Source organism: Acipenser ruthenus, chromosome 5 (assembly GCF_902713425.1).
Source record: "Acipenser ruthenus chromosome 5, fAciRut3.2 maternal haplotype, whole genome shotgun sequence".
Lineage (NCBI taxonomy): Eukaryota > Metazoa > Chordata > Actinopteri > Acipenseriformes > Acipenseridae > Acipenser > Acipenser ruthenus.
The window spans coordinates 61,006,251-61,027,065 of record NC_081193.1 but is presented as its reverse complement, the minus strand read 5'-3'; the positions used below and the strand labels follow the sequence as shown (position 1 = coordinate 61,027,065).

General features: G+C 38.8%; 1 protein-coding gene across 3 annotated transcripts in view; it reads left to right on the top strand.

Annotated features, from left to right (window-relative positions):
• Positions 1-20,815, top strand: part of rgs17 (regulator of G protein signaling 17) — a 115,723-nt gene that overhangs the window by 92,085 nt on the left and 2,823 nt on the right. For all 3 annotated transcript variants that reach the window (XM_059024354.1, XM_059024352.1, XM_059024353.1), the window contains one exon: positions 19,909-20,143. In XM_059024354.1, coding sequence (XP_058880337.1) covers positions 19,909-20,143 — 235 coding nt within the window. The remainder of the gene's footprint in view (positions 1-19,908; positions 20,144-20,815) is intronic.

The window sequence follows — 20,815 nt, the reverse complement described above, 5'->3', positions numbered from 1 at the left end:
TCTGAAAGCATTCTTACTTTACAGCATTTTTTCACACCTGCCTAAAACTTTTGCACAGTACTGTAATTGGAAGGGTAAGAGTTTATCATATATGAATGAAACTATCCCTTGATTGGCAGGAGAGCTGTAAAAGAGATTTACCAGTGGATAAGGACACAAAGGGCCCCCCCTAGGGGACCCCATACGCACGAAGGGATGAGCGTAGACTGAGATATAAAAAGAAAGAGAAGCCCAGAAGAGAGTATTGTTCTTGCAAATCCTGAAAAGAACGCAGGCCGGAATTATTAAAGATGTCACTCAATGTGTGTGCTGCGTGTCGACCAAGGAGAATAAACAAAAGGGTGTGAGCCAGTTAATAGTGAGGCATTACGCCAGATAGGGGATAGTGTGTGCAGTCCAGTAGGTGCACGAAAAAATGTGTTAACTTTATTCCAATATTACCACATATAAAGCACTACTTCAAAAAATGAAAAACTACAATAAAATAAACATTTGAAAAGAAACTAGTGTGTAAACAGGTATATGTACTGTACATATAAAACTATAAAAACGAAAGTAGTTTTTAATTTAAAACAAAAGTAACATATGTTTTCTCTTGCGTGTGAGTGCAGCATAGAATCCAGGTTGAGCTGCTGCAGCCTGCAGCTTTGCAGTTTTCTGATTGAAATGTTTCTGCCGAAGCTCTGTGGCTAGCTTCAAGGTGATATCTCTGATATTGATATTTTCTCTGGTGCATTGTATTGTAAAAGGCAGTCAATATGACAGCTTTGGCGATTCTAAGTGGGTGGGATTATAATTTCCTTATTTTCGTGATCCTGCCTTTCAAATGCAGTCAGGGTATTTAATACATGCATTAGGAAACCGGTCATAAACGGTCAACTGCATAACTTTCAGACACGCAGAGTAAGTTAAATTTGAAAACCTCAAACCGTCAAAATGACTGCCGTGGTGGTTCTAGTGTTATTGCTGTTCTGAAAAATGCTGACAAACCAAAACTGTTTGTTTAAATGATATAAAGTTCATAATTCGTACCTGTGTGAAAAATTGTATTCCAGATCATGTATTTTTTCAAGAGAATAGCAGCACATTCATTTTAATCACAGATAATCTTCCATGAAGGGTAAGCTGAAGTGGTGACCCACCTGTCCAAATCTAACAGTATTTTAGACAACATACTACCAAAGTTTCCTTCCATAATTGATGGGCAGTGTCTTATAAATTTTTATGCCCAGATACGTAAAACTGTCTGCAAGTAAGAACAGGTGCCAGGGTAATAATGTAATTAGATATATCCGCAAGATATAACAATACATCATTCGCATACAGGGATATCTAATGTTTAGTGCCCTGGAAGTCAATAGCAGTAATCACCGTGCTCTCCCTAACTGCTTATGCTAAAGGTTCCAGCGCAGTGGCAAAGAGGAGAGGACTGAGAGGACAGCCCTGTCTGGTTCCTCTTGCCAGAGGAAACTGAGCAGACATCACAGATCCAGTTAAAACACAAGCAGATGGAGTACTGTACAGCGTACAAATCATATTGATAAAGGGAGCACCAAAGCCAAAACACCGCAATACAGCCCACAAATAATCCCATTCAACTCTGTCAAAGGCCTTTTCAGTATCTAATGACAGAACAGCAGAGGGTGAGGGCGATCCCTCAGCCAGATCTATAACATGAAGCAAACAACGCAAATTAGCCAAAGCAAGTCTGCCTTTCATGAACCCTGTCTAATCGTGGTGAATTAGGGAGTGAATACATAAGTCAAGTCGATGGACTAAACACTTATCATAAATTGTTAAGTCTGCATTCAAGAGAGACAGCGGATGATAGCTAGAACATTTTTCCTTCCCCTTTTTCAAAAGAAGAGAGATCAAAGCAGACTTCTGGTCTCTGTGAAAGGAGCCAATTTCTAACAAATAATTAATTGACTTTAGGAGCAGGGGGCTGTAGCAGGGTAGCGTCAAGAATGAGACTCGGAGACTAGGAACTGCCACACACCTCCCCTCATGTGCGTAGTCCACATGGCCTCCACGGCCACCTCCCCCTTTAAAATTAAGTGGAGTGGACTCTCGGGAGGCGACGACTGGAGCGGACTCTCGGGAGGTGATGGCTGGAACTGGCACTGGGCACTCCGGACGTGGCGGCAGCACTGCCGGGCACATCGGATGTGGACGTGCAACTGTTTTTCGCCATGCTCCCCTCAGCAGCAAATGTAGTGCATGTAGACCATGGAGCTTCTACCTCTTGTGCTGGAGACAGCGAGGCTTCTCCCTCTCATGCTGGAGACAACGGGGCTTCTCCCTGTCACACTGGAGGCAGCAGGACTTCTCCCTCTCACACTGGAGACAGTGGGGCTTCTCCCTCTCACACTGGAGACAGTGGGGCTTCTCCCTCTCATGCTGGAGACAGCGGGTCTTCTCCCTCTGGTACTGGAGACAGCGGGGCTTCTCCCTCTCTTGCTGGCGACCGCCGAGGCTGCTCCCCTTCCATCTCCCTCTCTGGCACTCGGGATGGCAACAGCTCCTCTCTAGCACTGCCTTCCTGGCTTGCCTCTGGGAACGGCTGCTTCTCCCCTTCTTGCTCTTCCGGGCAGGTGGTGACTCCTCATTTTCACCCTGGAGTGGACAGTAAACCAGAAAGTGCCTGACTTCTGCCCAGGCAAGGCAACACAGTAGGGCGTTCAAACTACTGCTCCAGGTGTCTTGGGAGGCAGAGTGGACCGTCTCTGGCTTTAGGGCAGGCAGCTGGTTTTGGGCCTTTAGGCGGAGCCACTCATCAGCCAAATCCACCTCATCCCGGTAGTATGCCTCCATGTAGCAAAGTGGTTTGCAGTGCACAGGTGTAGCGGTGATGCAGTGTTCAAGAGAATGACAAACAACAAAGCTACTGGTGAAATTATGGTTTTAATTGTAATCCAAAGTAATAATGAGAACTGATGATGTGTATTGCTCAGTTAAATCCACGGGGCTCAGTCCTGAAACAATAAACGCAGTTTTAAACACACACAAGACACACACACGATCACAAGTCCAGAGTGAGTGCTAAAGTGCGAGTGGTGAAATACAATTTATTGTGAACAGTGCACAGTGCAGTGTTGTCCGGGTTTGGTGCTGGCCATAAGCGACAGCTCCAGATCATGTTAGCCATCTAACAAGAACAAACGAGTATTATTAGACACGACAAGCAAACAAAACACTCACGGTTAGTTTACAGTTTTTCCTTTCGCTGTTCACTCTTAACCAAAACAAAAGGAACAGATCACCTAGCCTCGTCCCCTTTTGTACCGACAGTCACGCCCCTTTGTTTAGCGAGTGCAATCGTTTCTCCTCCAGTCTGCGGTTGCCACTTGACACTTGACTTGGTGTACCATAGCTCTGCCCCCTTTCTAGATGGCCGACTTCCACCTAACCCTTGGAATGAATTGTCCGAACATCCAGTCCGGAGCACTCTGTTCCCTTTACGCCGCACTCTCACAGGTCGGGAGGGAGATTTATAATCAAGATTCATTCTTCCTCGGTCTCACTCCATAAAGCAGGGGTCTTGGTAGGGGCACTCTTCCGTGAGGTGCCCAAACTCCCCGCAGGCTATGCACCCTGGAGCCCCTTCAGCTGGCCGCCGCCATTGCTCGTCATGCCAGTCCTTGCAAAGCCAATAATCTGCTTGGGCGTTCAGCATGTTCATGATAAAGCTGTCTAGAATCATGCAAAAGAAATTCTGCTTTATTTCTAGACAGCTTTTTATGTCTGGTTTTCAAAGCACGTGAGCGGTCCATCTTAGACCTACAAAAGCTGAGTTTCAGTTGTGATTCAATGTGTCTACCAGGCTGGAGGAGGATGGTAATCTATTGTAGTCTGGATTTGTTCAAATGCGAAGCATATGAGATCGTACAACTTCGAATATGACATTTTGCCAGGAATTGTTTTAAACTCTCCATTAAATGCTCAACAAAAGCTTTATCCTGCAGCAGAAAGGTATTAAACCTCCAGTGCTTGGCCCGTTTTATCTCAGGAATATAATTAAAAGAGTATGACACAGGGGCGTGGTCCGAGATTAATATACTTTGGATCTCTGTCGACTTCACAAACCGCAAAATATTACAGGATACTAGAATAGCATTGATTCTGCTGTATGTTTTGTGCCTGCCTGAGAAAAAATATAATCACATGTAGAGGGGTTCTGAATCCACCAGGGGTCACAAATCGATAGATCTTTAGCAAGTTTGTTTAATAATTGAGTAGTTTTAGAGAATGTGTGGCTGAAGGGTGAGAAGAGTCTAATATTGATTGAATAGTTGATTGAAATCCCCTGCATATAACAAGAATATTCACCAATGAAGCTAATGTGTGTTTCACGTGGTCGAAAAACTGCGTAAAAGATATTTGGTGCATAGAGAACGGCAATACAGACCTCTACGTTATTCAGCAACATAGTCACATAACGGAATCTCCAGACATGGCCATCGACTCGGCACTCATCATATAACAATATCCTATAGGACAGTAGCATAGTAATGACAAAAACACAGTAAAATAAACTGAGAAGGGAGCATGGTTACAAACATTTAAGTTGAAGAAGAGAGACTGAGGAAGCACACTACATATCAGAAAGCTCAGGCCACAATTAAGATCTATACTCCCTCTCGTTCGCAGATTCCGCTCCCTATCTACCCCCAAATCTGAAAATCTCAGTCTCCCCTTCCCTACTTCCACCTCCTCAGTCTCCCTCCACAACCCACCAGCCAATATAACAATTGTTACTGTGAACCAAATTACCCTGCGGGGGCTTGCTGTGAGCTAAACCACCTCTCAAACAGAAAAAAACTGAACAACTGTAAACAACATGTCGCCTCCTCAAGACTCACCTCTTCAGACAGCACCTGTAGAAACTCCTCTTTTCCCATCTGGACACTTATCACTCTTCCTTAAATGCACTTTACTTGCTCTTATCTGCTCCCTATTTTACTGCATTTAACCCTGTACTTTAGAGTACTGTAATCTGTCAAATTTCATTTAATCTGTAGTATTTTGTATTTAATTATATCCTGATGTAACTATCACTAACACTGTTATCTGCTCCGTTATTGAATTGTATTTTGTCATATACTTGTACTTGCTAGAACCGAAGTGATTGTATTTTATCTTGCTCTTAATTGTATTAATACTTGTACTGTGATTCTTGAAATGTATTTTTGTTTATGACTGTAAGTCGCCCTGGATAAGGGCGTCTGCTAATAAATAAATAAATAAATAAATAAATAAATAATAATAATAATATAAAAATAAAAAAAATAAAAAGGGGGGCAATTAATTAAGAATTAATACCACTGAAATACAGCATACAGTATTCTGTTATACATCTATTACGAGGTAGTAGAAGAGAGCAAGGTCAAAATGACCTTAGTAGCAGCAGTAGAACTAATAATGCCAGGAAAAATGATAAATATATGACTAGTCCATATATCCTATCAACACAATACCATCAGACAAGGTCATTTTGAATGAACACAGAAGTATGCCTCGAAGGGAAATAGCTTCCATATACCCATATAAAAGAAAAATAACTAAGAGCTAAATACATTAGGCTATAGCCTTAGCAACAGGCATAGAGTAGACTATAATAAAACAAAAAAAAACATAAATAAAAATAATATAGATCGATAGATAGTCTAGCAGCCTATGTAGTCAATGTTTAAGGATTTAATTAGAGTACAGAATGTCACCAACAATAACATTTATGCCACGTTGAGCAAAGAAGGAAGCGACCTCTTCAGGAGTAGTGAAAGACAGATGCTCCCCACCATGATTGATTTTTAAGACAGTTGGATATACCAGGAAATTATCGACTCCCTGGGAGCGAAGCTTCACTCTAACTTCACCAAAGGCCCTCCTTTTCGCAGTGGTGACAGCAGAGTAATCCACATAAAAAGAGCGCTTTTGTCCTTGTACAAAGACCGGAGCGGACTTTCGAGCAACCTGGAGAAGTCATTGTCGGTCAGATATCAAAGCGTGAGGTCTGCTGGAATCTCGAGGGTCACCAGTGTATACGTGATGTGCTCTTTAACTCCAAAAAAGGGTGATCATTGGAGGGCTTCAGGGCCGGGTATCATTGTGGAATTTACTGCTGAAGAAAGTGGATGGGGTCATCGCCTTCAGCCCCTTCAGGAAGCCCCACCAGTCTGACGTTACAGTGGTGATTTCTGTCCTCAAGGTCTGCCATCTTATCCTGCATAGCATCAATCCAAGCGTTTTACTGATTGATTTTGTCTTTCTGTTGTGGAAGATCAGCTCTGGTGATATCCTGCCTGGCAGTTAGCTGCTCTTCATAGAGGAAGCAATATCAGCAAGCTCCCGTTTAAAAGCGCTGAGGATAGTAGCAGTTTCGGTTATGTTCTGAATAACAGGCCGCAAAGCCGTGTCAACTGCTTATTGAACAGATCCACGAAAAGTATGTGCAACCTCTGCCAAGCGAGTGTCCCAGTCATTGGGGCCCAGTGACTTCTTCATACGCTTTCCCTCCGGTGTAGATTGATCATGGATCCCTTGCATGAAGTAGCTATATAAATAATATAGTAAGCAGACAATTATTACATACATTTTTTTATAATAATATAAGGTGCGCAAGTTGTTCAATTATAAATGAAAAAGTGGAGCTCTAACAGCAAGCAGCTAGTTCTGTGATAGGGTCACGTCCTACTGGCATTAATTTGAAAAAACACTACTATTTTTGTGAGTTTTGTCCAGTTGTTCGGCTTGGATTTTTCTTCAATTCACTGACACCGTACCATCCATAAGCCTTTAAAATAACAGTATATAATAGTTTAAAAATTAAACATTGGGTGTGTTTATTACAGATGATAACAACTCATTATTTTCTTTATATTGTCATCTCAAAACATGTTAAATGTACAAAAATCCAGATTTAAAGAATAGAATGTTAGTATTACCATTTAAGTGTGATAAACACATAATCACAATGATTAACAAAATAACCCATAAGATTGTTTAGTTTATCTTTTAACCCTTTCAGGACTGCACATTTTTAAGTGGGATGCCCCCCCAGGACTAGACATGTTTTGGCTGTATTTGACTCTCTTGCTTTAAAATTCACTAAAAAAAATTTTTTTACAGTAGCATTTGGAAATGGGGAACATTATAAAGTACTTCAGAAACCATATTAATGTTTAACTTTTTTTCAACACTATATATATATATATATATATATATATATATATATATATATATATATATATATATATACAGACGTGCTCAAATTTGTTGGTACCCTTACAGCTCATTGAAATAATGCTTCATTCCTCCTGAAAAGTGATGAAATTAAAAGCTATTTTATCATGTATACTTGCATGCCTTTGGTATGTCATAGAATAAAGCAAAGAAACTGTGAAAAGAGATGAATTATTGCTTATTCTACAAAGATATTCTAAAATGGCCTGGACACATTTGTTGGTACCCCTTAGAAAAGATAATAAATAATTGGATTATAGTGATATTTCAAACTAATTAGTTTCTTTAATTAGTATCACACATGTCTCCAATCTTGTAATCAGTCATTCAGCTTATTTAAATGGAGAAAAATAGTCACTGTGCTGTTTGGTATCATTGTGTGCACCACACTGAACATGGACCAGAGAAAGCAAAGGAGAGAGTTGACTGAGGAGATCAGAAAGAAAATAATAGACAAGCATGGTAAAGGTAAAGGCTACAAGACCATCTCCAAGCAGCTTGATGTTCCTGTGACAACAGTTGCAAATATTATTAAGAAGTTTAAGGTCCATGGAACTGTAGCCAACCTCCCTGGGCGCAGCTGCAAGAGGGAAATCGACCCCAGAGTGAACAGAAGGATAGTGCGAATGGTAGAAAAAGAACCAAGGATAACTGCCAAAGAGATACAAGCTGAACTCCAAGGTGAAGGTACGTCAGTTTCTGATCGCACCATCCGTCACTTTTTGAGCGAAAGTGGGCTCCATGGAAGAAGACCCAGGAGGACTCCACTTTTGACAGAAAAACATAAAAAAGCCAGACTGGAATTTGCTAAAATGCATATTGACAAGCCACAATCCTTCTGGGAGAATGTCCTTTGGACAGATGAGTCAAAACTGGAGCTTTTTGGCAAGTCACATCAGCTCTATGTTCACAGACGAAAAAATGAAGCTTTCAAAGAAAAGAACACCATACCTACAGTGAAACATGGAGGAGGCTCGGTTATGTTTTGGGACTGCTTTGCTACGCCTGGCACGGGGTGCCTTGAATCTGTGCAGGGCACAATGAAATCTCAAGACTATCAAGGCATTCTGGAGCGAAACATACTGCCCGGTGTCAGAAAGTTCTGTCTCAGTCGCAGGTCATGGGTCCTCCAACAGGATAATGACCCAAAACACACAGCTAAAAGCACCCAAGGATGGATAAGAACAAAACATTGGCCTATTCTGAAGTGGCCTTCTATGAGTCCTGATCTGAATCCTATCGAACATCTGTGGAAAGAGCTGAAACTTGCAGTCTGGAGAAGGCACCCATCAAACCTGAGACAGCTGGAGCAGTTTGCTCAGGAAGAGTGGGCCAAACTACCAGAAGTCTCATTGAGAGCTACAGAAAACGTTTGATTGCAGTGATTGCCTCTAAAGGTTGTGCAACAAAATATTAGGTTAGCGGTCCCATCATTTTTGTCCATGCCATTTTCATTTGTTTTATTATTTACAATATTATGTTGAATAAAAAATCAAAAGCAAAGTCTGACTTCTATTAAATATGGAATAAACAATGGTGGATGCCAATTACTTTTGTCAGTTTCAAGTTATTTCAGAGAAAATTGTGCATTCTTTGTTTTTTGTGGATGGGGTACCAACAAATTTGAGCACGTCTGTATATATATATATATATATATATATATATATATATATATATATATATATATATATATATTAAAGCTGTCAATTAATCGCAGTTAACTTCTGCGATTAACGCGTAAATGTTTTTAGAGATTAATTATTTGAACGCGCGTTAATCGCATTGCTGTGTATTGAGCCTTTCAGCACACTTCAATCCTGGCCGCGGCAACATTGTTTAAGTAGAAAGTTAGTCACTGAACCGCTTAATGGAACAAAGCACTAAAAATGAATGGGATTTTTTTTTTTTTTTTTGACGGCTCACTGGACAGAAAGACACTTTCTTCGATACTGTCAAAGTGAGTTCCAGTATCAAACACGAGTACATCTAGTCTGCTGCGTGCTGAACACTACTTCTCTCAAAATACACTAGCAGCTCTTCTGCTACAGACAATAACAACAAATTAAGTCCACCAGTTTCAACAGAAATGCAGGATCGCTGCAAGCTCATATCAAGCTAAGTATGATAATACTTTTTGTTTTTTTAAATGAGTTAGGCTGCGTTGCTCCTTTTTTTTTTTTTTTTTTTTTGCGTGTAGTATGTAAAGCCTAACAATTGTTAGTTTGCAGTTTTTGGATATGATGACAGTTTTTTTTAATATATTCTCTTCAGAATTAATTAATTTCATAGAAGTGAAATTTCAGTTCATTTCCTAGAAGTGCTTACTATAGCTGCATATTTATAATTTTATTTAAGAAAAACGAATTTATTTCAGTTCACAATCACATTTAAAAATAGATATCCTATGTATTATGTTTTCTGATCTCTGTATGCTGCTGAACTGCACATTTTATTGTGTTGGTTGTATTTGTAATTTCTAAATTATTGCCCTAGTAAATTTTGGTGGTTGTCTCAATGGGTAAATTTCCTAGTTAAATACATAAATAAATACATTTTAAACAATTTTATTTACAGTTAAGGATAATAAAAACAATAGCATCAGTAATAAAACAAATTTAAATTAGATGGATGTAGTAATTGTAACAATTTAATATGCGATTAAAACCGAGATTAACTAAGATTATTTTTTTTAATCGTGAGATTAATCACGATTAATTTTTTTAATCGCTTATATATATATATTATGTACTTCATAACGAACCCCCCTGGGACCTGGAGAAATGTTCTTTATATCAGGGTTTTCACTATAATAGGGTTTGGCATTTTTCTGTATCAGAATAATGAAAAAATAGCAAATTTGAATTAGACATCAATATATCGTACTTTTATGAAGATTCCTTCACATTGATCAACATTTAAACGGTATTGTGACAAGGTACTCGTGTCACATGTGGGTAACCACATTGAAAGACAGAGAGACCTGGGACTGGAGTTGAAACATCTGCACAGGCGTGCAGGATTTATTAAGCACAAAACAGAAAGTAAACAAACGGGTCATGTGACACTGCCAACGATGGTAACGCACAGAAGACACATACAAGACAGGCAGGCAGCAAGCCTCAATCCAGCGCCCATCTGTAAACAATCATTTGATCAAACATAACAACTCCAAAAAACACACAACAAACCTGTTTCCACATATAAATTACACCAACACTAATTCCCCCTGTGGTATGATTAAGAGATAGTAGTAAAGAACAAGAAAAAATGTACACTAACATGCTTAATACAGTAATTACATGTCCTTTCTCTTGAAAAAACTATCCAGCGTAGATTGCTCCTCACGCCCGTAGCCTGGTTGCAGTTTGCGTGAAGATGACTGACAGGCGACGGCTGCATTCGTCATGCATGATTCGTACTACTATAGGTAATCTTTGAATTAGTCATCTGTGGGCTTTGTTTTCACTGAGAGGATAACACACTTCACTGGAGAAAGTTCAGTGTCAGTCAGTACTGAGATCGTTGTATCCGGGTCCTGTTGTATCCGGGTCCCTATCTTTCTAATAGGGCTAATTTGCACTGAAAAAAATCGGTTCTTGCTGTTGGGATGGTTAAAAACGGGTGTTCTTTATAAGAAGGGTTTGCTATAGTGACATTAACCTGTATATATAGAGAGATAGAGAGAGAGAGACTTTTAAATGTTCTTTATTAAAACTGTTGGTTAAATCCATTACACCATTTTAAATGAAGTAATACAGATGAGACGAAGATTATTGCTGGCTCGGAGGATCAGCCGCAGCCTCCTCAGCATATCAGCATTATTTTCTTCCTGCACACAAAATTTAGCAATAAAAAAAACAAAACACAATAAGACAAAACGAATAACTTTTAAAAACAAACAACAACAATGCAAAGTGCAACCATAAAACAGCAGTGCCAACTCATTGTCTTTTAACATGCAAAGAGCATCATCTACACACCAGATACATTCAAACATTTCAGTATTATTCATCATACTATAAAAGCTATATTCCAGTTTAATTCTAGTGGCCAGCAAAAACTCAAATATACTGAGCATGTTCGCTCTGTCATTGCCAGCTGCCTTCCTTTTCCTGCTCGTTAAAATTGAGAGTTTGGCTTGTCCCAAAATAAAATTTGCAATCTGATGTTAAAATCTTTTATTTTGCTGATATGGCACACCCATTATAAAAACTGCCTTATTAAAATTCAGATGGAGCCTCTGAAAGAGAACAGCTAACATTGCAAACGGGCTGCTGTCTGGAACAAGCCATGTATGCATGAAAAACAGTCTCCCTCTCTCCACAGAAAGGACAGTTATCTGTCACTCCAGGAGTTATTACACTGAGAAAAGAGTTGACAGCAATAATGGTATGAAGTATCCTCCACTGCAAATCTCCAGATCTTTTTGGTAAAGGGGACTTATATATAGCTCTCCTTTCCAGCCGCACCTCCTGCCCTAAACTCAAATGCTCCCCCCAAGCAGTGTCAGGGATTCCCTGCAGGACGGCAGCAGGCCTCTCCCTCACACACACCCTGTACAGCTCTCACATATTGAGAAACAGAAACTAGTGAGTCTGACAGGATGCAGCAGCTTTCCTTCTTCAATTTGTATTAGTTTCAGTGCAGGACTTACAATCAGCGAGGGGAAAGGATCCTCTAGCACATTAAAATCCAGCTCTACACTATCCAGCCTGCACACCACTTGAGGCGGCAACGCAGAGCATAACTGACAGGAACTTTCCCACTACACGTACCAAATGCAGCCCCAGCCGTGCCGCCACAGCCTCAGGGCTACTCCAGCCAACCAGTCCTGGGCCCCGCAGGGCTCCCAGTTTGGCCACTCCTGCCCGCACCATCATAGTTATGAAACTGGGTGAATCCAACACTTCTAGCTTCAAAGCTGGATTATTAACCAAGGGCTCCTCCAGACACCAGTACACACTATTCGCTTCCACATCCTGTTCCACTGAACAACTTCCAGGAATGCAGCACACTCCTATAAAACTGTGGAAGCTGTGAAAAGTCCAGCCCTTCAGTGTCTAACAAAAAAAACTGCCTATCATAACCCAACCCCCCCACTCTCCTAAGAAAACTGAAAGCCTGAGGCCTCCAGCTCAGTGGCTTTCTGGAGAAGAGCAGCTTCTGCAGAGCCTGCAATCGGACAGTGGTAACTCTGCTCACCAGATCAATGAACCTGTCCCCCTTCCTCTTGGGACAGGTACAATTCCCCTTGCCTCAACCAATGAAACCCATCCCCAAAAAACTGCAACAAAAGACTGTAACTCTTTGAGCAGCTCTGCAGGTGGCTCCATGCAAGTCATATGGTGCCACAACATGGAAGCTACTAAGCTATTTATAATTAAAAGCAGGGGAAGCAACCAGCACCACTTTTGTAACTTGCCCCTCACCTTCTGCACCACCCCTTCCCAATTCATTTGGAGCTCTTCCCTGTCTGTCCCCAGGAACAACCCCAGACACTTCACCACCACCCCCCTTCTCCACTGCAGCCCCCCTGGTAACCCTGGGGGCATCTGTCTCTGCCAACTGCCCAACAGAGTGGTGCTACTTTTAGCCCAATTAATACGTGCAGAGGATATTCTTTCAAAAGCCTCTTGACAACGGCACAGAATCAACACATCGTGTTGTCCAGCAATAAAGACAGAGATGTCATCAGCATACAAGGTCACTCTTACTGGCTCCATTTGGAAATTTGGCACTGATATTCCTATAAAAAAGTCAAATTTGGGATATAAAAACAGGGCCAAAACCAAACACTTCTAAAATTTTAAAAAGATACCCTATCAAAGGCCTTCTCTTGATCCAGCAAGATTAAACCGGTATCAAAACCAAACAGCTTGGAGGCTTCAATTAAATCCCTAATCAGGAAGATGTTATCAGAAATAGACCTGTTTGGCACCAAGTCTGGTCATGGTGCACTACTTCCCCGATCACAGTCCTCAGCCTGTTAGCCACTACTTTAGCACAGATCTTATAAATGGTGCACAAGAAGCTGACTGGCCTCCAGTTCTTAATACAACAGAGATCCCCTTTCTTGGGTAGCAGTGTGAGGACAGCACACCTACAACATAGGGGCAGCTCCCCCTCCCTTACACTCTCCTCCAGCACCTGCAGGAGGTCTTCACCCAACTTGGGCCAAAACGCTTTAAAAAACTCCACAGGTAAGCCATCGATACTTGGAGTCTTGCCAGTTTGAAGCCCCTCCAGGGCAGTAGGCAGTTCTTTTAGTGTAAGAGGATGATCTAGGGTCCCATTGTCCCCCTCAGGAACTTGCTGGAGCTCCTGAAAAAACAACTCTGTCTCACTATCCTGTGAGACATTCTCCACGGTATACAGTTTAGAATAAAAATCCAAAGCACAGCTCTGAATGGCTGCCGGTTGCTGCAATTCCTCCCCCGAGTCTGTCCTCAGACAGGGGATCTGCTTACTCTCAGCTGTTTTTTTCTCCAAACTGAAGAAATACTGTGAGGGAGTGTCAATGTCATTTGTATGCTGGAAACGTGAGCGCGCCAGTGCACCCTGCCCCTTGGTGTCCAACAATTTGGATTCATATGTTGTTTTTTTCTGACTTTATGTGAACGAAAAGACACAAATTCGCCCGTTTTCTCATTGGAAATAGGTAAATTTCAAAATATCACTGTCCTGGTCACAAAAGCAAAGTTTGTGGGGAATAATAGCCATTTTCTATACTTTTGAGGCATAAGCAATTAGGAAATAACACTTACTACCCAGGAACAAAAATTGTGTTACATAGTGTAATAGAAAAACAAACAGAGCGATTGGATTACTGCACATAATGTGCTTTAGAGCAATTCTATGTCTTATTATGGGCATCTGTACCAGTTAACATGGTGTCTGCGGTACATTATAGACACTCGCTGACACACTTGCGTATTACAGTTTGGATAGCTCTCCCTCCATGAAAGTCTTTAATCCTCACTTTCACAATAAGTCCCTATCTGTGGTATATTAGGACAAATAAAATGTCATATCACATGTTGTGGTATAACAACTACCATATACATAAGTAACTTAAAATATTTTTATCTCCAAGAATTCCAGAGTTGACTTCGCTGTATGCTTTTGGTCATTGTCATGTTGGAAGATAAGATTTCTACCAATCAGCCTACAAACACATGGTATCATTACTTTGTGGAATGTTTTGATACATTGCTGCATTCATTCACTTTTCATTCAACTCTCTAGTGCCTGCACTGCTAAAACACCCCCATATCATGATTAGACCACCCTGTTTAACTGTTACAGATACGTACTCGCTGACACAAAAATAGAGGTTTTAAAAACGTCTTTCTTAGTATAATTTATATTTGTGTGTAGTTTAAATCACTTCTTGTCAAACGTTTACTTATTTAAAAAATGTCGTTCCTGTCTTACCCTAAGGAAGTATTTAGGCTTTTGTAGGTTCCTTTTAAACTAAGTTATATTAATATCACTGTAAATTGCACTGATCTTCACTTCTACAATAAAAGTCTCCATTAGTGGTATTTCAGGTAAAATGTGAAAATTACTATGTAAAGCTGCGTGAGAACTCATTCTTCACCTAAAGTTATTCAAGTTTTTTAAATTATTTTTATGTTGTACACCAGCTGCAGCTCAGTTTAAGAATACTTATTGTACCATAACTTAATTAATGTCCTTGCTTTATAATTTGAATGATATCACGTGTCATATATAAAGACATTATGCAGCATATATCATATATCACAAAATATCATAAATTAATACTTAAGCCCATTTACATTTATCAATTAATAACAGACATATTTAAAAAAAAAATACTTTTATTTAAACATAGAATAATGCAATAAAAGAAAAACAAAGGTGTAAGGGTGGTTATGGGAAGGAAAGGATCACCTATTTACAGGAGGTGTGGTTTAATTCCATGCTGGAGGTTTTTTAGGAATATATCGTTACCTGTGTCACTCATATGGACACCATCCCTCCTAAAAAGCCAAACCTGATCATATTTAATTTCAGGATGCCGTATTGAATCCCCCCCTAAACCCTTACAAAATCGGAAATTGAATTGTTCACCCAGTTACTTGCTTTGTTTATTTTTGGAGATGCTTTTAGATGCTAAGTTTTCGGAAAACAAATTCCGATATCAAAAGTCATGTTTTCGGAAGATGTATCGGAATATTCCGAAAGTCGGTTTTTGTAAAACAGCACTGTGACAGGCTAGCTGCAGGGGTGACGTCAGGCCAGAAAGAAACACACAGACAGACAGTACTCGGGTTGAAACTGAGACGCTGCGGCGCTCAGTATGTTCTCCACTCGTTCACCACCCGTTCTCCACTCACCGAACACACAACCCCGAGTGAGTAAAACGTGCATCTATATATACTGTTGTGCTCGGATTCAATTACTAATTAATTATTAATTTGATAAAGTAATACATTTGTTAAAGTCTGTATGTATTTGTTAATAGCCCATACTGAAGCAGCAAATGTTTTCCAGTTTTAAAATGACGTGAGAATTTAAAATAATGTCTGCAAAAGAAACTAGTAATATAGAACAGGAAGAGCTGTTGGAAAGGTTGATTGCACATTTTGGGGAATCTGAATAGAGGTATAGGATAGTAATCTTTGAATTTAAGACCTGACACTTCGATAAAGCACTTGAGGTATTGGATTGGTCTCCGTTCTATCATAAAATGTCCGGTCTGTTCAAATCGTACTTAGGCTACTACCGTACTTTGCATGTGAAAATATCCTGTGTTTTCCGAAAACTTCAATCCATGTATACAGTTGAATTTTCTGAAAACATTAGTTTCGGAAAACGCTTTGTTATGTAAACGTACTGATTGCCTCCAGCATGGATCACCAGGATATCGGGTTCAGAAACAGGGGAATTGAAAATTAAATCATAAACAAAATTTTAAAAAAAGGTGCCTTCTCAGCGGAACCAGCGGACAGAGGTGCTTGGCAGCTGCAGGTCCAGCCCGAGTGTTCTCCTGGCACGTTGCTCCCCCCAGTGCACAAAACTGCCCATCAATCCAGACAGAGGTGGCTGTGAAGAATCAACACGATATTTGATATTATTTACAGTAGGTTGATTTCATTGATGATAGCAGCAGGGGCTGCTGAAACGTTTGCATTTTAGCACTTTTGAGCACTTTATTCACCTTTTTTGCACACGTGAGTGTGAATAAGATTAAATATATTTCTGCTTTGGACTTGTTTGATTTTTGTGTCATTTTGTGATACAGTGAGTGAGTTTAAGAAAAAAAAAATTACAGACAAACAAAACACAGCACACTTATTAGGAAAAGTGTACCTGCATGAAACCAACAGAGTGTACGTTTAGTATATCAGATGTGTAAATTTTGTGTAAAATGTTGTGTATTTTATTCTTAACATTTGGTAACTTTACAGTATGTAGTCAGAATCAGATAATCTGGTTTGTCCTGGTTGCTCCTCATTATATAGACAAGATATACATTTTTAAAAATGTACTGTATTTTAAGTTACTGTATTTTGTACATAACATGTCTTGGAATAATCAAATCACCAAGATTTTTTTAATACATTTTTGGGTTATGTGTTTAATACACAGACTTGTATACTTACACATATTTTTGTTGTTGACTGTGGTCATTCTTAAATGATTGGGATGTTTTTAGTCTGTTGGGGGGGAAAATAGTCAAGACATATAAAATACACAATTTTAGTGTTTAACTTCCGTTTAACCAGAGCATAGCGGTAGTAAAAATGAAATGCACCCAGAAATAAACTTTCATAACAAGTGAGCAGTCTTTTATATCAATTAATGTTTAATTTTTACATGATATACTGTAGTTTTTTCGCAATACCCTCCCAAAAATGTAAATTTCGCATTTCGTTGTGATTTTTCATGCTCACGATAGAATCATGCCCCTGATAATAGCACGTAAAAAGAAATTGTATAATAAATGCTTACTAGTTATTGATTCATCCCGTACACAAAATAATGCATTTATGTATTTGTATGAATTTTACTTTAATATTTGTAGCATGAACAACTTCAATTCAGTACCCAGGGTTTATTATTATTATTATTATTATTATTATTATTATTATTATTATTATTATTATTAATTGGTCATTTAGCAGACGATTTTAACCAAAGCACATAGAGACTAGTAGGGGGTGAGCTATGAATCAACAACTGTTGCAGCGTCAATAGGACCTCGGTACATCTCATCCGAAGGACGGATTAAAAATGTAAAATGACAAATTGCCTTTTAACTCTGATGTGAGAGTTTATCATTTTCCTTCAATTATAATAATGAACTTAACGGTATGTCATATTACAAAATGGTATTATTAAAACTATATGATTTTTTCCACTTAAAATGTTGCTTTTAAAAATACTGTCAGAACATTTAAGATGGCGATCACACATCAAATACAGTTTGACAATTAAAGTTCAGAGACAGAAAATGCCGACCACGACACAAACCTCCCCTTTAAATTTAGAATGTTGCGCATGCAAAATTATTTTCCAGGCTACTTATTTTCCGTGACACCGGCCCTCCAAGACCGGAATTGCACACCCCTGGTCTAGGGCATGTAAAACCCCCAAACCAATGAAAAGATTTTCACATAGGCATAGGCACATCCAGCATCTTAAAAGGTTCTACAATCTTACATCAAACATTAGGATTTTAGGGACTAAATGTGGATATAATACATTTTATGAAAAAGTAGGATTTTGTTTACAATAATAGCTGTATTTTGTGATCACATGACCAAATAAACCACACAAACTTGGTACCAAAGCAAACTCCAGAGTCTGGCAAAAAACACAATATATAGTTTGCCTGGGGTATCTGAAAGGGAACATATGGTCATTTTAATACAAAATAGCTGACTCAAAATTCCTATGGCACAGACCGTCTCAGCAGAGAAGGGCTTAATTGAAGTTAAGAATTTTTATCAGACACATTTGTTGTGAAGTTCATGTTACAGTGTAGTGATTCTGAAAAAAAACAAAAACCACATATTAACTTACATAGTTTAAAAAAATAAACTTAATTTAATTAGTAGTAGCGTTAGCATGTGGGCACAACTTTAGCACAGCACATTAAAGAATCTCTTTTGTTCTTTGAGGGAATCTTAATAGAAACATTTTATAAATAATTGCATTTAAACATCCTTAGAGAAAAAAAAAAACAGAGATGACCAGTTACATCTCTCCTTAATTACCATAAAATGACACCCACTGGCATGGCACTTAGAAGTTTTTTGTATGAAATGAAAAAGGACAGGGTCAATGGATTGTATTTAATATCGGATTAAGGTTTTTTTTTTTTTTTTTTTATTTACTAGTCTAGTTTGACACATTTAGGGCTACCCCAAGAATAATTCAAACTAGTCTCACTTTTACATGAAGGGATGGTCGGGTCTTCTGGTATCGGATCTTCTTCAGATCGACTCTGGGTAAAGTGAATTGGGTCATTCGCAAGACAACCCCAAGCCGAACACGAAAAGATTTTGGGGTTGTAAAAATAAGAGTAGGATGTATAAGGGATGAATGGAAAACAGGCAGGGCTCCAGACTGTGACTAAAATGTGACTAAAGGGATTTTGGCAACTGTCTTTTTGGGGTTTAAAAACAAACACACAAAAAAAAACGTATATCACTTGTTTCAAACTGAAGTGCGAGAAGAATGGCAACAATCTGGTCGAATGTAAATGTCTGGAAGTCCAGAGGTGTGTATTAACACCATCAGAAAATGAAATACAGTAACCCAGTTTCCTGCAATAGGAGTGATGGTGACCAAACATGTGTGAGTACTGTTGTGTAAAAACATACCGTAAAAAAAGAGTTGCTTTTAAAAAAAATTACAACAGGAACAAAAAACAAAACAAAATTAAAAATGCACTAAGGGTTGTGTGTTGCTCACGTGCCTTTAACAAAATGCCACGAAAACTTAAAATTAGGAAAATAAATGCGTCTGAAACGCAGCAAAAAGGTCAATAATTAAAAAAACGTTACTGTACCAAGGTGAAAAAAGTTTTGTTTGTTAACTTAAATAAACCAACGTCGTCTTTCGCCAGTCAAATTTGTTTGTTTTTTGTCCTTTGCATTTTCTTTAGCAACCACATTTATCTCAGATACTGTATAACAGATTTGGTTAGTGTGCACCGTTAGGAGTTTGACGATGGTTTAATTGTAGAACAGCAGGCACAGCAATTCAAGACGTTACCATAATGAAAAACAGTAAATGTTTTGTACTAAAGCAGAGTTGGCTGTTGCAGGGAGAAGGGAGTTTATTTCTTAAACTGAAACTGACCATTTGTAGAGCGATGAAAGCATAGAAATACTATAATTAGGAACTGTTCTCCTTCCCTGTCACCAGTAGCCAGAGCAATGTGCTACTTAAGTAACCGCTAAGAAAAAAAAATATTTATGAAATTAAAAATGAAATTTAATGCAGCTTACTTGATTAAAGTAGAAAATCTGCCACTCACTGCTAATCAAAAATAATAGTTAGGACATATTTAAAATGGATTTGGCAACCAGTTTTTTTGGCCTAAAAAGTTTGTCTGGAGCCTTGGCTGGTGAAAACTTAATTACCTTTTGTTTTTGCTGCTTTTAAAAATAAATCTCTCTTTTTTTTTAGTCTACAACCAACACTTGAAGAGGTTCGGTCCTGGACCCATAACTTTGATAAAATGATGAGCAATCCTGATGGAAGAAATATTTTTAGAGAATTTCTACGTTCAGAGTACAGTGAAGAGAACTTGCTTTTCTGGCTTGCTTGTGAAGACTTGAAAAATGAAAAAAACATGAATGTGATAGAAGAAAAATCTAGGACCATTTATGAAGACTATATTTCTGTTCTTTCGCCGAGAGAGGTGAGCTGTAAAAAAATCCACTTATTATTTATATGTCTTTGTCTCAACATTTACCAAATCCTTATCAAACCTCAGATATGATTGTTTACAAAATCTCAATCCTCTGAATAAAAATCTGAGCTTTTCCATGGTAAATAAAACATATTATATTACTTCCCGATACTTAAAAGAAATAACACATCCTTTGGTTGACTGGACTGTGTATAACTTGTTTATACTATACACACTTTCCTCTAAGTTATGGACAGTATGGTCATTCTTTATTCAACTTCTTCAGTATCTTCCCTATCCAGGCTACTCGTGCTACTGAATTTCCTGCTTAAGCGAAGTTCAGTACACATAGCACCACATATAATTCAGTAATAATCCCATTAAACAGCTCAACATCCACTTCTAGAGCAGAAATACAGATTTACAGTATAGTATGTCTTCCAGCAGCTCAGTAATCCCAATTACATAATCTTGAAAAGCAATATTGTGGCTAAAGAATACTTTTGTCATCTTTAAAAAGAATCCGCACAATAATCTTTAATAAGGCTATAGCTTATACTTTTTAATAAGGATATAGGGGAGATACCTGTATGTACTGTACGTAGGTCACAGTTACATTTAATTGTGAAGAAACTTGGAGAATGCAAGTTTATTGACTGTTTCACTTTGGGAGGTATAGGT